General features: G+C 35.0%; 1 protein-coding gene across 4 annotated transcripts in view; it reads left to right on the forward strand.

Annotated features, from left to right (window-relative positions):
* Positions 1 to 2290, forward strand: part of LOC136029906 (protein-L-isoaspartate(D-aspartate) O-methyltransferase-like) — a 46849-nt gene extending 44559 nt beyond the window's left edge. For 3 of the 4 annotated variants that reach the window (XM_065708408.1, XM_065708406.1, XM_065708407.1), the window contains exon 8: positions 689 to 2290. Coding sequence is in view for 2 of the 4 variants with exons in the window: in XM_065708406.1 (XP_065564478.1) it covers positions 689 to 722 (34 nt within the window). In the remaining 2 variants the exon portion in view is untranslated. The remainder of the gene's footprint in view (positions 1 to 688) is intronic. The other variant, XM_065708405.1, reaches the window with a different exon arrangement.
* The last annotated feature ends 11461 nt before the right edge of the window (positions 2291 to 13751 follow it).

Consider the following 13751-nt stretch of genomic DNA (forward strand, 5'->3'; position numbering starts at 1 on the left):
CCAGCCAAACTTGATGAGCTAGATTGTTAGTTGTTCGGTTATATGGTCTGAACCTGACCAGGCCTTGGGGGTCTGGGCGCAGGGTTATCTCTCCACTAGCCTAATTATTAGGTGAACTGGTGATATTTGTTCAAGATCACTTGATCAGAAGCTACAGTTATGATCTCGGGTGTCCGTGCACGATTCGGCTTCTTTGAGGGAGGAGCTACATTCTTGTGCTTCGCATATGTAAGATGGATCTACCTAAATCAAATTTTAGATGCTAGGATTCTGTTGTGTCTTTAGAGGCTTCAAATCTAATCCTGTAGACATAGTAGCTAATGTTGCTTCAAAACTGTAACCCATGGTTATTCACGAGGCCTTGGTGTTGGTCCAGTTTCAGTTCGTTCTAAGCTTCATCGATTTCTCTTTACTTCAATGTGAAGAAACCTTTTTTTATATATATTATTATTATTTTTTATCAACTAGGTATGATATAAAGTAGAAAATCAATTGTCAGAAAAGTTTGACCGCTTATTTTACAGAATGGGGTTGAGGAATTTGTAGAATAAATTGGATATGTAGGGACTGGGGGGGGGGGGAGAGCTGCGACACACTGCAGGGATTAAATTGTAGATGGAATGAATTTTAGCGTCCTAAACTTTTTCGCTTTTCTTTTCTAGCTTAAAGTAATTATATTTTTTTTCAGGAGAAGGAAGATTTTCAAGGTCAAAGATTTATAAAATGGTCGCATAACTCGTTTTTTGTATTTTTGCTGTTTCTGGTGTTAACGTGCTAACGTTTAAATAAGACTTTTCTTTCATTGAATTTTAATCTGGCTTAATCCGCTCTTTGCAAAATTGATTTCAGGAGGTTAAAGGTTGCCCCTACAAGTCGTGAGAAATGTTCATCTTTTGGGGGACCCTGAAATGTCGAAATTTTGGGTGTCTCCTCCAACTTTACCCCCTTCATCTTAAATACTTTTAATCTCTGTGTATTTTGACCACATTTTGTTACTTTACAAAATGGACTAATGAAGTCCATTCCTCCAAGGCTTTCTTTTCATTTTAAATTGTGGATTTAAAATTGGAAAACTAATTCTACTTTGGTCTATTAAATTTTAACGGTTTTCAAAACTAAAACTGAAGATTCATTGTTAGTATTAACCATCAAAATATTTTTGGACTTGTTTACTTTAATTATATTGGAAAACTATTGGAATGGTTCGTTAAGCTTAGGCGCCTTAAGCTTCAGCATGGATCCTTTCAAACAACATGATTTGGTCAAATTTCTGAATCCTGATGTTTAATTCAGCTTTGTTTAAAAGTCTTGGAGCAGGTTTTTAGGATACTAAGTGATACTTCACTGAAATTCTAAAACTAGCATTTCTGAAAAATGTCACTCATGTTTTATAAATCTGTTGGAAAATTAAAGAAACGAGACATCTAATTTTCCTTTAAATGTTAGAACAGTTTTTGAAAAAAATACTTGGAAAAAATACTTAATGAAATATGTTAAATATAAAACTTAAAATATCCTGTTTGGTGACAGATCTAGCTTCTTGTGTTGTGTAAGCCAAGCTTAAGGCACAGATAAATAGAACTACTTGGAAAAACTTGTGGCGCTAAACCTCTTTCTCCTGTAGTAGTAATATTACAGGCTTAAAATTTCACACAGAAGAACCAATCAAGTGGAATCTAACTTTTAGTTATTTTTGCTGGTTTAATATAACATTTAAAAATAAATCAGGCATTAGAAAAGCAGGATTCTTTGTCCCTTCTGAAAAAAGGAAATTTTTTGTTAGGTCTCAAAAAGACATCAAGGATAAAAATCAAGAAAACTAAAGCACCTTTTTCCGCGAAATTATTGGGAAATAATAACTCCCTTTTTTGCTTTTATTTCTTTTGCTCTTATGTCGTTCGGATAAAGTCTGCTTATGATGTTTTTATTGCATATTTAATGACAATTTATATTTTAAACTATGGACAAATCAAATAACCATATCATAAACTAAATATACAACCACTGATGAAATAATAATTTCTGTTTGAAATATTTAGCAGGTACTTTCTGTGTTATTTTTGTAAATATTAAAATCTCTTTAAAAAAAAGTTTTTTATTCGGTTCGGGATTGATCAAATGATCTGGGTTTGACATGGGTATGAATTCCTTACGAAAGATAGTCTACTGAAGTTATGTTTAATGAAGTTGTTTGCTGCAAGCATAAGTTGTTTTTTTTGTGTTTTTTTGTGAAACTAAAAGTCTGTATTGTTTTGTGATTTGAGCTTTGCATTAAAATGTACCAACTTCAGTTTGTTTGGTGCTCTAAATAATGTCTGTATTATGTTGAGGGTATGTATGATGTTGAGGGTACTGGAAGCTGCTCAACCCAGGCACATGTATAGACGTTTCTTTCGAGCCAATGGGGAGAGTTAATGTAATAAACGTAAAAACAAAACAAAAAATAGAGGATTGTAAGATGAACATAGGCCACTGTGGTGAATATAATACAAATATAGAGGAATCTGCATGGGGAGGGGGCTAAAACAAGCCTCCTGCCTACTTTTATGACTCAAGCTAAAAGACATCTTAATGCGGGGAACTTCAAAAAAAAGAAAAAAAAATTAACGAGCGCCTTTAATTTCGTAGTACTAGGATTGAAATGATTTTATAAATAATAAGATAATTAAATGATATTAATAAATAATAATTAAAGGAACGTATAGTATGGATCTAGAAGGAAAATTCATCCCCACTATTCCCAAATACTCCCCCAGACAATCCCTCCCCTCTGAATACTCCCCTCTGAACACTCCCCCAGACAATCCCTCCGCCCCTGTAGAAAACCCCCTTCGAAAAATGTCCCTAAGTTTCCCAGTAACAAATTCTATCTTCAAGCAATGGGAAAATTACGAAGCTTAGAAAGGCACTTAAATTTCCACAATACGGTTCTTTGATTGTTTTATAGTTAGGGAGGGAGGGAAATATCTCAAAGGTTGCAGTAACATCTAAATGCAATTGATGCCAAACATCTCAGCTCTCATTGAGCCATCAGATAAATGCAGAATTAGTTCCAAGGGAGAGGCAAGGGGAGGTGGAGGTAATGAACTAATGCATAATCCCCCGGGCCGTAACCAGGATTTTTGCTTGGGGGGGGGGACAAAAGAAACTTTAAAAACACTTATAAATGTGAAATTGATATCTACTCCCTTATGATCTCTAGGAATATATCTGGTATACGCTGCTATTATGAAAGTAAAGAGTAACATCAAACCCCAAAATAAGAACAATTTATTCCCTATAGGAGGGGGACTGCCCCATCTTCATCCTCATCTCTACCTGTTGGTCGCAGAAACCTTGGAGGGTCCCGGTTAGATTAGAAATTGAAAGTTCTAGTCCTTTTTTTTATAAGACGGATGTGCTTGGAGACCAACTAGCCGCAGGGGGAGGGTATATTTTTCCGCGGACGAGTATTTTCCGCGGGGTTGGGGTAAACGCCGGCCACAATTGTACAACTTTAAAAGGTTTGTTGTTCAATCTTTATGTTATTTGAAATTTCACTTGGTTATTAGTTGCATGAAGTATATGTCTTTGCATGGATTCCACAATTTAAGAGTAACTAAAAAGGGAAGAAAAGTGGGTAAAGCCCTAGCAAAAAGATTTCTCTTACTTCAGTACAGAATTTTTATATATATGGACACGTTAGAATCATTATTTTAGTTTTTTGAAGTTTTCATAATCCATAGTGTAAGTAAAGTGAAATAGAAATATTTAAGTAATGGTAAGGCTTAATTAAAAGCTTTGCTGGTTATTTATTTATTTTCATTTTAATTTATTTATAAACGCTAAGGCAGTACGATCTAAGAAATAATTCATTTGATCCCTAGTCGTCCTAAAAACGCTCTGAAAAAAAAGTCGGAAAAAGAATTGGTGGAGGATTATTCAAGCCAATAAATGGATTTAGACCTTTGACTAAATCACTAGCCTTTAATCATTATTACCCGCTGTTTGTTTGACGCTGTTGTTAAGCCTTGTAAAAGGCTATTAGAAAACAATGTCTATTCTTAAAGAAAAAGCTTAAATAAATACTGCTTATGTTTCATCAAAAATTATGATAACAGTTCTTTCTAAAAAGAATTTAAGCGACGTTTTAGTGAATTTTCTTATCATTTCACTAGTAGCAAGTTAAGTTTTTTGCATATTTTTTTCATTATTGAACTATTCAGGTATGTGTTATAAAAAGTAGTACGTAAATAGTAAATTTAATTTGAACGTGCGTCAGAGGAAAGTGAATAAAGCAAGACGTTGTTTATTTTAATTGCCTTGACGAAATCAAAGAGGGAAATCTTAAAAACAACGAGTATATAGCATGTAGGGAGAAAACGAGGTAGTGCAAAGGAACGAAGAAAGCAAAAAGAAGACAATAAAAAGAAGAAGAAAGAAACAAATAAAAAGAAAAAAATAAAGACATTTTCACCACATCATAGCAAGGCGTCTTTAGTGTTTAAGAAGGGAAAGAGTTTAAATCAAAACAGCTTAAAAAACGAAAATAATACAAATCAAAAGAGAATAAAAAGAAAAAATCAAATCAGTTTGTACAAGAACTGCTCCAAGTAAAAACCCAAGGAAGTAGAATATGATGTATATACTTTAGATGCTACTGTGCTTTACTAGAATTGGCTTTGAGTTTTTGCCTGAGTACCCAAAACTTATGCACTATACTTAATTCCTTGGAGCAGATATTAGATATATTAGTTTTATTTTTTCTTTTACTCTTTTGTTTTTCCTTGAATTTGATTAATCGTTTATTTTAGCTTCTTTTAGTTTGATTTTTGTTTTAGTGCCAAATGTGCTTAATACCCCACTTGATTTGTGGGAAGAAGTCCTTTGCTTTTGTATAAAACTGGACTCTTAGCTTCCATGTGTTCTTCCAATCCCGAAATATCTTTTCTTTTACATAAACCTTTTTCAAGTATCCTTATATGCCACACAATTTTCTAAGGCACTTAGTTCTAGCTGCAACGCTAGAAAGGCGCTTCTTGTAGTAGCCCGCCATTTCAAACGTTTGAAGGTTCGATCTACGAAACATCTTTTTTAGATTCTAGTCGAAAGAATATGGGTAAGCAAAAACTAGGGCTGATGTCGATAAAAAGCCACTAACACCATCTAACGTTTGGAGTTTCATGGGTTTTATTTTTCAAGCTTTGTAATTATGTTCTTTTTTTAAATTCAGACAAGATCCTTAATTTTACTCTAGTTTTGCCAGCTATACTAATTAACGGTAGCGTCAGTTTTCGCTATTCTAGGTTGCCTATGCTCTTTGTTCTGTTCGCCAAAGTTCTCTCTGTCCCACTAGGTGTTCAAGGCAGTGCACAGTCCTACGAGCTTGTCATTGCGTAGGATTGGATATCAGTCCGTCTTCTTAAAGCCAGTCGAGCAGCGCTCTTGCGGTCCTCTCAGGACTTTCTTTTAGCCCCAAGATCATATAAAACCATCGATGAAGGGGTACTCTTCAATGATGACGTCCGTAAGGGCTTGAAATACTCCTCGGTTGCAGCTAACATTTTTCTAAATTGGTATCGTGCATGTTGCTTTTTAGTCGCTATAAAAATGAATACTATAAACACTTAAACTGTAAAAATGTTGTCGAAGGATGAGTCAAACAGTTCGTGATAGTGAACTGTAAATAAGGAGCAAACCGGCTCAATAGTAACCGAAACTCTAAAAAATGGAATTTTGATATCAATAGATATATTAAAAGAATATGCTTATTATTCTGAGTCTAAATATGTAAGATTCATAAAGTCTAATGTTATCCATCAGAAGCTACAAGCCTGTGAAAATGTGCCTGATTTTCGAAAAAGAAAAGAAACACCCCCCGAAAGTCAAAAAACCTTAATGAAAATCACAACATCAGATTCAGCGTATCAACTGCTGTAGAGGTTTCAAGCTCCCTACTGCAAAAATGTGGAACTTTATACTTTTTTGCAGAAGAATGGTCACGGATAAGTGTTTGTTTGTTTGTTTTCCCTAGGTGTGATCCTATTGAACCAGTAGTTCTAGAATATCGGGTAAGGGCTCATTTGAATGGAAACTAAAAGTTGTAGTGCCCTTTTTAAGTGACCAAAAATATTAGAGGACAGCTAGCGCCTTTTCCACGTCCCTTTTTCCCCTAAGTCGTCCGATAAAATTTTGTCGGACGGTACCATTTGGGATAACATGACAACCCACAGCCCCTGGGGAAAGGTATGTAAGTCATGATATTTTCCATTTATCACGTATAGTATTTGTTAATGGGAAGTATACATACATTGTTCGATGGGGGGGGGGGGGCGTAATTTTCTAATGGTGGGGTTTTTTCATGTGAAGAATTTTTTCGTTGGGAGGGAAGTTTCTGGAGGGTGGACTTTCCAAGGGAAATTTTACACTGGGGAAATTTGCCAGAACTCCTGTACGAAAATCTTTTTATTTGTCTTAATTCTCATTGCCGACTCAATTTTCATGCGGAGATATTATTGGAAATTGTCTGGGGGTAATTTTCAGCGGTTTGGAATTGTCCAGAGGTTCTTTCCGTAGCGGAGGATTATCCACGATATAAATCCTCAAATGGAGATTTTCTGTGCGAATTACTTTCTACTAAGTGGGAGGATTTTCTGGAAAAATTTTCCACGTAGGGGAGAGGGGATATCTGACATGATTTGAAAATCAAATAGAAATTTTAGCATTTTTCAACTGAAAGTATGCTAACAAAAGTCTTTCTGCAGGAATCTTCCGTGAGAAATTTTCAGCGAGAATGGAGTTGTCTAGGGGGAGGGGAATTTTCTTGACAGGGAGGGAGGGGGAATATTTTATGTGGGACAAAGTTTCCATGAAGAGATTTTCTATGGGTCGAAGGGAATTTTTCATGGAAGGGGAGCTTGACTTCCCGGCATAATCTAAAAAACGCTCAGAAGTTAAATAAAAAAACAACCTTTTCCCATTGAACGTAAGGAGCAACATCAAAACTAAAAACAAACATGACACTTGGAAAAACTTTTTTTTTTACTTAATTCCAAAATAAAACGATTGCATTTCTTTAGCTGCTTACCCGTTAGTTTTCTTCCTTTCAACTTTTCTAGGGTAAACTATCCATATCAGCTACAATTCATATGTTTACCAAAACAAAGGTAGAAGGCATGATGAGGAATATCTCAATAGTAATATTGGCTTAATGAGCCCCTTCGTCTCCCTGAAAAATTTAATTATTAAAAATTCAATGAAGGATCATTTCTTGCATTCCAGACCCTCTCTTCCTCTCCTGAAAAAAAAAACAAAACTCCTGCATCTTTTTCAAAAGTGACTTTTTTCGAAGCACTGCTATGTAAGTAGTATGGGGCTATGTATTTTAAGTGGTCAGTTCAGCCCCTACTCTTATCTTCTTATTTGCTTAAGATAATGAAGAAGATTTAACGGCGATTCAACCAAAGATGTTATCTACATGGTTAAAGTCATAGATGGTTTTATTGTTAACTACATTTATAGATGGCGATATGTTTTCTTTCTCAATAACACGTTTTTTCAGCTTTTAAGCAGCTTTTTCCATTGATGTTGTGGAATTTATGTCTGATGTAGGAATCAACGTGAGATCCACGATCTCCTATGGTAAAAGATCGACACGTTACTTGACTGAGCCGAACAGTCATTGATGATATTATGTCCTTAGAAATACATTCTAGGAAATCAATGTATTCTTTTTGGGTACTAACTAACTGGTGTGAAGCGTCACTATATCGTTCCAAGTTAATTGCGCAATCGATCTCTCAATTAGAGTTGGATATAGGGTAAATGCTATCAGTGATTGATTTCCGGGCACCTTTTTGGAAACATTCATGGAATATGTAAATAATTGTGATTTGAGATGTTTCCTAGACAGACATATCCTTTTGATGGTCATTTACACTTGCTTCAGTCCCCGAAAATTGTAAGGACTACAACAGGCCAGGTATCATTTTTGTTATGTAATGGTCCCGAGTACATCTGTTTTCCATTACCGGGACTTGCGCATGAGTTTGGATCCCCACATCCTCATCTGGCGACCCAAACCCCCCTCAAGGGCCCCAAAGATCCCTTTAAGTTTTGCCCCCCCCCCCGATTTTTTTTCTTTGAATTTTGTAACTTTTCTTCATGTCTTAAAATCAAAATTAATATTTTTTTACTTATTTTTTTAATAGAAATAAAAAAATTTCATTACGTTAAATATATTATAACAAAAAAAAATGCACTTGTAATATTTCAAAAACACAAACTGAAGATGATATAAATATGTCAGTCATAATTTTTCCTATTAGAAAAATAATGTTCGTGGTGACATTTTTTAAGGACTTTTTTGGGACACAGAGATAGGTATACACACAGTCTGACACACAGGCATGGAACGAGAGAGAGAGAGAGTGAGAGAGAAAAAACACACAAACAAACAGAATCACACAAAGACAGAGACAGGTAAACATACAGTCAGACACACAGGTATGGAAAGAGAGAGAGAGAGAAAAAAACACACAAACAAACAGAATCACACAAAGACAGAGACAGGTAAACATACAGTCAGACACACAGGCATGGAAAGAGAGAGAGAGACAGAGAGAGAGAGAGAGAGAGAGAGAGAGAGAGAGAGAGAGAGAGAGAGAGAGAGAGAGAGAGAGAGAGAGAGAGAGAGAGAGAGAGAGAGAGAGAGAGAGAGAGAGAGAGAAATTCCAAAAATTATAAGTCAAAAGATTTTAAGTCCCAAAAAATTCTAGTTTTAGTTACCAACAACTAGGTTACAATGAATTAACTGCTTTCAAGTTAGGTTCGTTTAGGTTCAGAGCGTGGTCCGCCACGCTAAGTTAACCTTAATGAACCAAACTTGAGAGTAGTTGACTGACAGCAGTCGTATGACTGTGTTTTTACCTGTCTGTGTGTCTTCTTTGTGTGTTTGTGTGTCTGACTCTGTGTGTTTATGTGTGTGTTTTTTGTCTCTCTCCATTCATGTGTTTCTGACTGTGCATTGGCCTGCCTTTGCGTCTGTCTTTGTGTGCTTGTGTGTCTGACTTTGTGATTGCGTCTGTGTTTTTTGTCTCTCTCTCCATGCCTGTGTCTCTGACTGTGTGTTTGTCTGTCTCTGTGTATGTGTGTGTTTGTGTGTCTGACTTTTTGCGCTTGCGTACTCTTTTCATCTCTCTCTCTCTCCATGCCTGTGCTTCTAACTATGTGTTTGTTTGTCTCAGCGTTTGTCTTTGTGTGTTTATATGCCTGTCTCTGTGTATGTGTGTGTTTGTGTGTCTGACTTTTTGCGCTTGCGTATGATTTTTGTCTCTCTCCCTCTATGCCTTTGTGTGTAACTGTGTGTTTGTCAGTCTGTATCTCTTTAATTTGTTTTTATGTCTGACTCCGTGTATTTGTGTGTGTTTTCTCTCTCTCTCTCTCTCTCTCTCTCTCTCTCCGTGCCTATGTGTCTGACTGTATGTTTACCTGTCTCTATGTCTGTCTTTGTATGTTCGTGTCCAAATATTGTTGTCACTACGAAGATTATTTTTCAAATAGGAAAATTCATGACTAAAAAATTTACACATCATCTTCCTTTTGTATTTTTAATATATCACAAGTAAATTCTTTTGCTATAAGACTTTTAATGTGATTTAAGATATGAAAAAACATTAATACAAACATTATTTTTCTGATAGAAAAATCTCGACTGATATATTTATATCATCGTGTATGATTTATATCATTTTGTATTTTTAAAGTATCAAAAGTGTTTTTATTGTTATAAGTGTATTTGATGTGATTTTAAGACATGGAAAAAGTTGAAAAAAATTCAAAAAAGAAAAAATAGATGAGGGGAGGCAAAACTGGGGGGGGGGAGGGTCCTGGAGGAGGACGTTGAGCCCTGGATGGGAATGTGGGGGCTCTAACTCAAGTGCATTCCCTGGTAATGGAAAACCGATGTCGTCAGGACCATTACATCACAAAAATGATGCCTGGCTGGTTGTAGTCATTACAATTGTTGGGGACTGATACAAGTGTGAATGACCATCAAAAGAATATGTCTGTCTGGCAAGCATCTCAAATAAGTGTGGTATGCATACTATGGGAATGTTACCAAAAAGTGCCTGGAAACGAATCGCTGATAGCATTTACCGTATATCTAACTCCAATTGGGAGGTTTATTGTGCAGCGAACTTGGAACAGTATAGTAACGCTTAACACCAGTTGGGTAGTGCCCAGAAAGAATACATTGATCGTCTAGAATGTATTTCTAAGAATATAATATCATCAGTGACTTGTTGGCTCTTTCGAGTGACGTTTCATTATTTTAGCATAGGAAATCGCAGTTTCACGTTTGATTCCTACACAAGACATAAATTCCATAAAATAAATGGAAAAAGCTGCCTAGATGCTAAAAAATGCGGTGAAAAGAAAAGAAAACATGCGCTGAAATGTTGAAAAGAAAATATGTTGCCATTTATAGCTTTAGTTAACAATAACACCATCTATGATTTTAGTTGTAGATGGCAGCATTTATGGAATCGCTGTTAAACCTTCTTCATGATCTTAAGCCAATAAGGAAAAGAGTAGAGGGGAATGGCCGCTTAAAGTGCATAACCCCATACTACTTAATTAACTCTCGAACTTCTGAGGACATAGGGTTGAGGGGGTGGTGGTGAGCTCCCCTAATATTGAGGATATCCCTAAATGTGGTAGTTAAAACTAACAGAGATTCAGTATATAAAAGCTTTAAAGTGTAAGTAAAGAGGGATATAAAAATAATAGTGATAGATGGTAATAAGCTTACCTAAGCTATGGATGTCAGGTGATTAATTTTTCTAACGACAATTTCGACAGGACCTGTGCCTTTTGTCATCAGGTTAAATTCAAATTTCTTGCCAGATATTTTTACTTTCTGGCAAGAAATTTGAATTTAACCTGATGATGACAGGCACAAGTCCTGTCGAAATTATCGTTAGAAAAATCAATCACCTGACATCCATTGCTTAGGTAAGCTTATTACCATTTATCATTATTATGTATAAAAGTCAGGTTGGCCTCAGAGAATATATTGTGATATAAAAACTTATAATGACCAGAAATTATCATAAATACGAGGAGACTGTAACTTCCGTAGTCCTCGTTCTTTTCTCTTTAAGTCCAATTCATCCCTTGCTGAGACTATAATTCATTTGGTTTAGTATCATTTGATTTAACGAGCCTTATTCATTGAATTATTGTCTACAGTACGTTGAAACTTCTGCCCAAATAGTGAGGGATTTAGGGGGGTTGACTGACCCTCTCACACTGGATAATTGGTTCTTATTTTATATCTCAATGTCGCTCTTAACTTTCATTTGAAAACCTTTAATTTTTTTATTTAAAAGGGTACAAGAAGGATTATTGGTTATCGTACTTTTGTTTAATATTTTCTAATGTTTTCTTATAACTTAGTAAACTAATAGAACAAAATGATTAAAAATAAAATCCCTAAATTCATAAGAAACTCACAGATAAATTTCAGAAAGAAACTTTTGGTATATCATTCTAATAAGTCTTACTGATCATTCAACACTTCCTAGGAAGTGACATTATCCAAGGCATGTGGCCATGTTGACTGTTTGTAAACGTTCAAAAATGATAAAAAGTCAAAATCAAAGTTTTCGAAAAAGAGAAAAAATCAGAGCCTCTTTGTCTCAAAATCATGATTTCCTGTATTTTTGCCCAAACTTTTGAGAGATTTTCAAAGATTCTTAGATAGGTATTTTATTTCTAAAAAGTTTAGCTTCGAACGTCCTAAGTTTTACTTAGACGAAATTTAGGCAGTTCATAAAATCAAAACTTCAAAATAGAAAAAGTCACAGAAGAGAATTTTATCTTTTGAAATCCAATATCAGCTCCAGCTTTTAGAATATCAAGATATGTCTATCTCCGTTGAAAAATTATTAGCCAGAACAAAGTAACCTCCTTGACATAAAAAAAAACTGATGCAGAATGACAACTTTGAAAATTATTTTTAAGAGAACGAAGCAATTTCGCGCATATAAAAGTTCATGTCATCTTACGTACTTTGTGTACTCTCTAGCATTACTCGATGAAAGTACAAGCATCAAATCAGAAATGTCAAAAAACAACCCAGAAAATAGGAATTATTATTCGAGGTCGATATTCCCAGAGTTATACCCAGGAATTTTAGAAGAAATGCGGAGTTCTGTTCTCCGGTTCTCAGAGAGATAATTTGATGTTCTGCAGGGATATGACATAAAATTGCCCTAATAATTTTTTTCCTAGGGAAAGAACCATGTACAACGTGAGGAAAACATGAAATCAGTGAAAACTTTTAAATTCTTTAAGTAAAACATATAGATCCTCATTGCAGGGGTCTTATAAAAATTATTAAAACTTTAAGAAATAATTTTCAGTATACGTAAATCAAACTGACAATCCACGGTCATTTTTTTTTTCAGTAAAGGGCAAATTACGTTCTGGTCTTGAAAAGTCAAGGGGGCTATCAACCATACTCATATTAATTGTTATTCGTTTTGAGTTCGACTCGGCTATTTATTGTAATTTCTGTTCGTTTTGAGTTTCATTTGTTTGTTGATAGTGATTTGTGGTAGTTTTAAGCTTGGAAGATTATTTGACTTTATTGCTGCCCATTTTTGGCTTAACGGAGCTCTTTACTTTTCTTTGATAAACTTTCTTTGTGGAAAAATCAAATTAATCTAAGTCAAGTTGTCAGGTTGACTCCGTAGCGAGACCTTCCATGGAGTTTTACAGCAACTGTGACTGTTGCGGTCACAGTTGCGGAGCAACACTTGAAACTATAGCTGTGATTGCTCTCGTCTCCTGTTTGCCGATACGTTATTATTGTTGTGAGTTATTATTTTTAGGATTCAAGTGCAATTAAAGAACTTCTGAAAGAAGTTATTTGTGTACAAATTAATCGAAACTCTGTGTCCGCATTGTTTTTGTTTCAACCGAGACCGAGTATTATCTGTATCGAGATTGTATCGAGACTGGGTATCATTTGTATCGAGTTTGTATCGAGACCGAGTATTATTTTCTGTTGTTAATGAAAATCCGTGAAATGTTTCGTTGTTTCAACTTTTATTCCTTAATGTACCGCATTTTTGAATATAGAAGAGTGCGTGTCTTCTTGCTTACTTTTTATGGCAATAGACTAAAATATGACAATGTCTGTTACGAATCCAGAAATTTCCTGTATTGTCTTCCAAAGATTTTAAAAAGATTTTGTTCAGATTTCTAGGAGATAATATGAAATTATATCAGTATTAAAAGCTATTATATTTCTAAAAAGTTCAGCTTCGAACGTTCGAAGTTTCGCTTAGAAAAAATGTGGGGAATTCGTAAAATCACAATTCAAAATAGAAAAAAGTAAGAGAAAGGAATATTATCTTTGGAAAACCAATGTCAGATCCAGCTTTTCGAGTTTCAAGATCTAACCGTGCTGGAAAAAAAGTCTATTCTGTTTAGGAAAAAATTCTAGGACATTAAAAAATTTGATGTGTCTTGACAACTTCGGAAATCATTTCTCAGGGAACGAAGCATATTTTTATGTAAGAAAGTTCTTGTCTATCTTTCATAGCACTACTCAATCGAAACACGAGAGCCATCAAATCAAATATTTAAGAAAAAAACCCAGACATTCAAAATTTGTCGTTCGAGATCGACATTTTAAGAATTCTAGACTTTCGTTCGCTGGTTCTCAGAAAAATAATTTGTCAAATGGAGAAAAATATTAT

This window comes from Artemia franciscana, chromosome 8 (genome assembly GCF_032884065.1).
Source record: "Artemia franciscana chromosome 8, ASM3288406v1, whole genome shotgun sequence".
NCBI lineage: Eukaryota > Metazoa > Arthropoda > Branchiopoda > Anostraca > Artemiidae > Artemia > Artemia franciscana.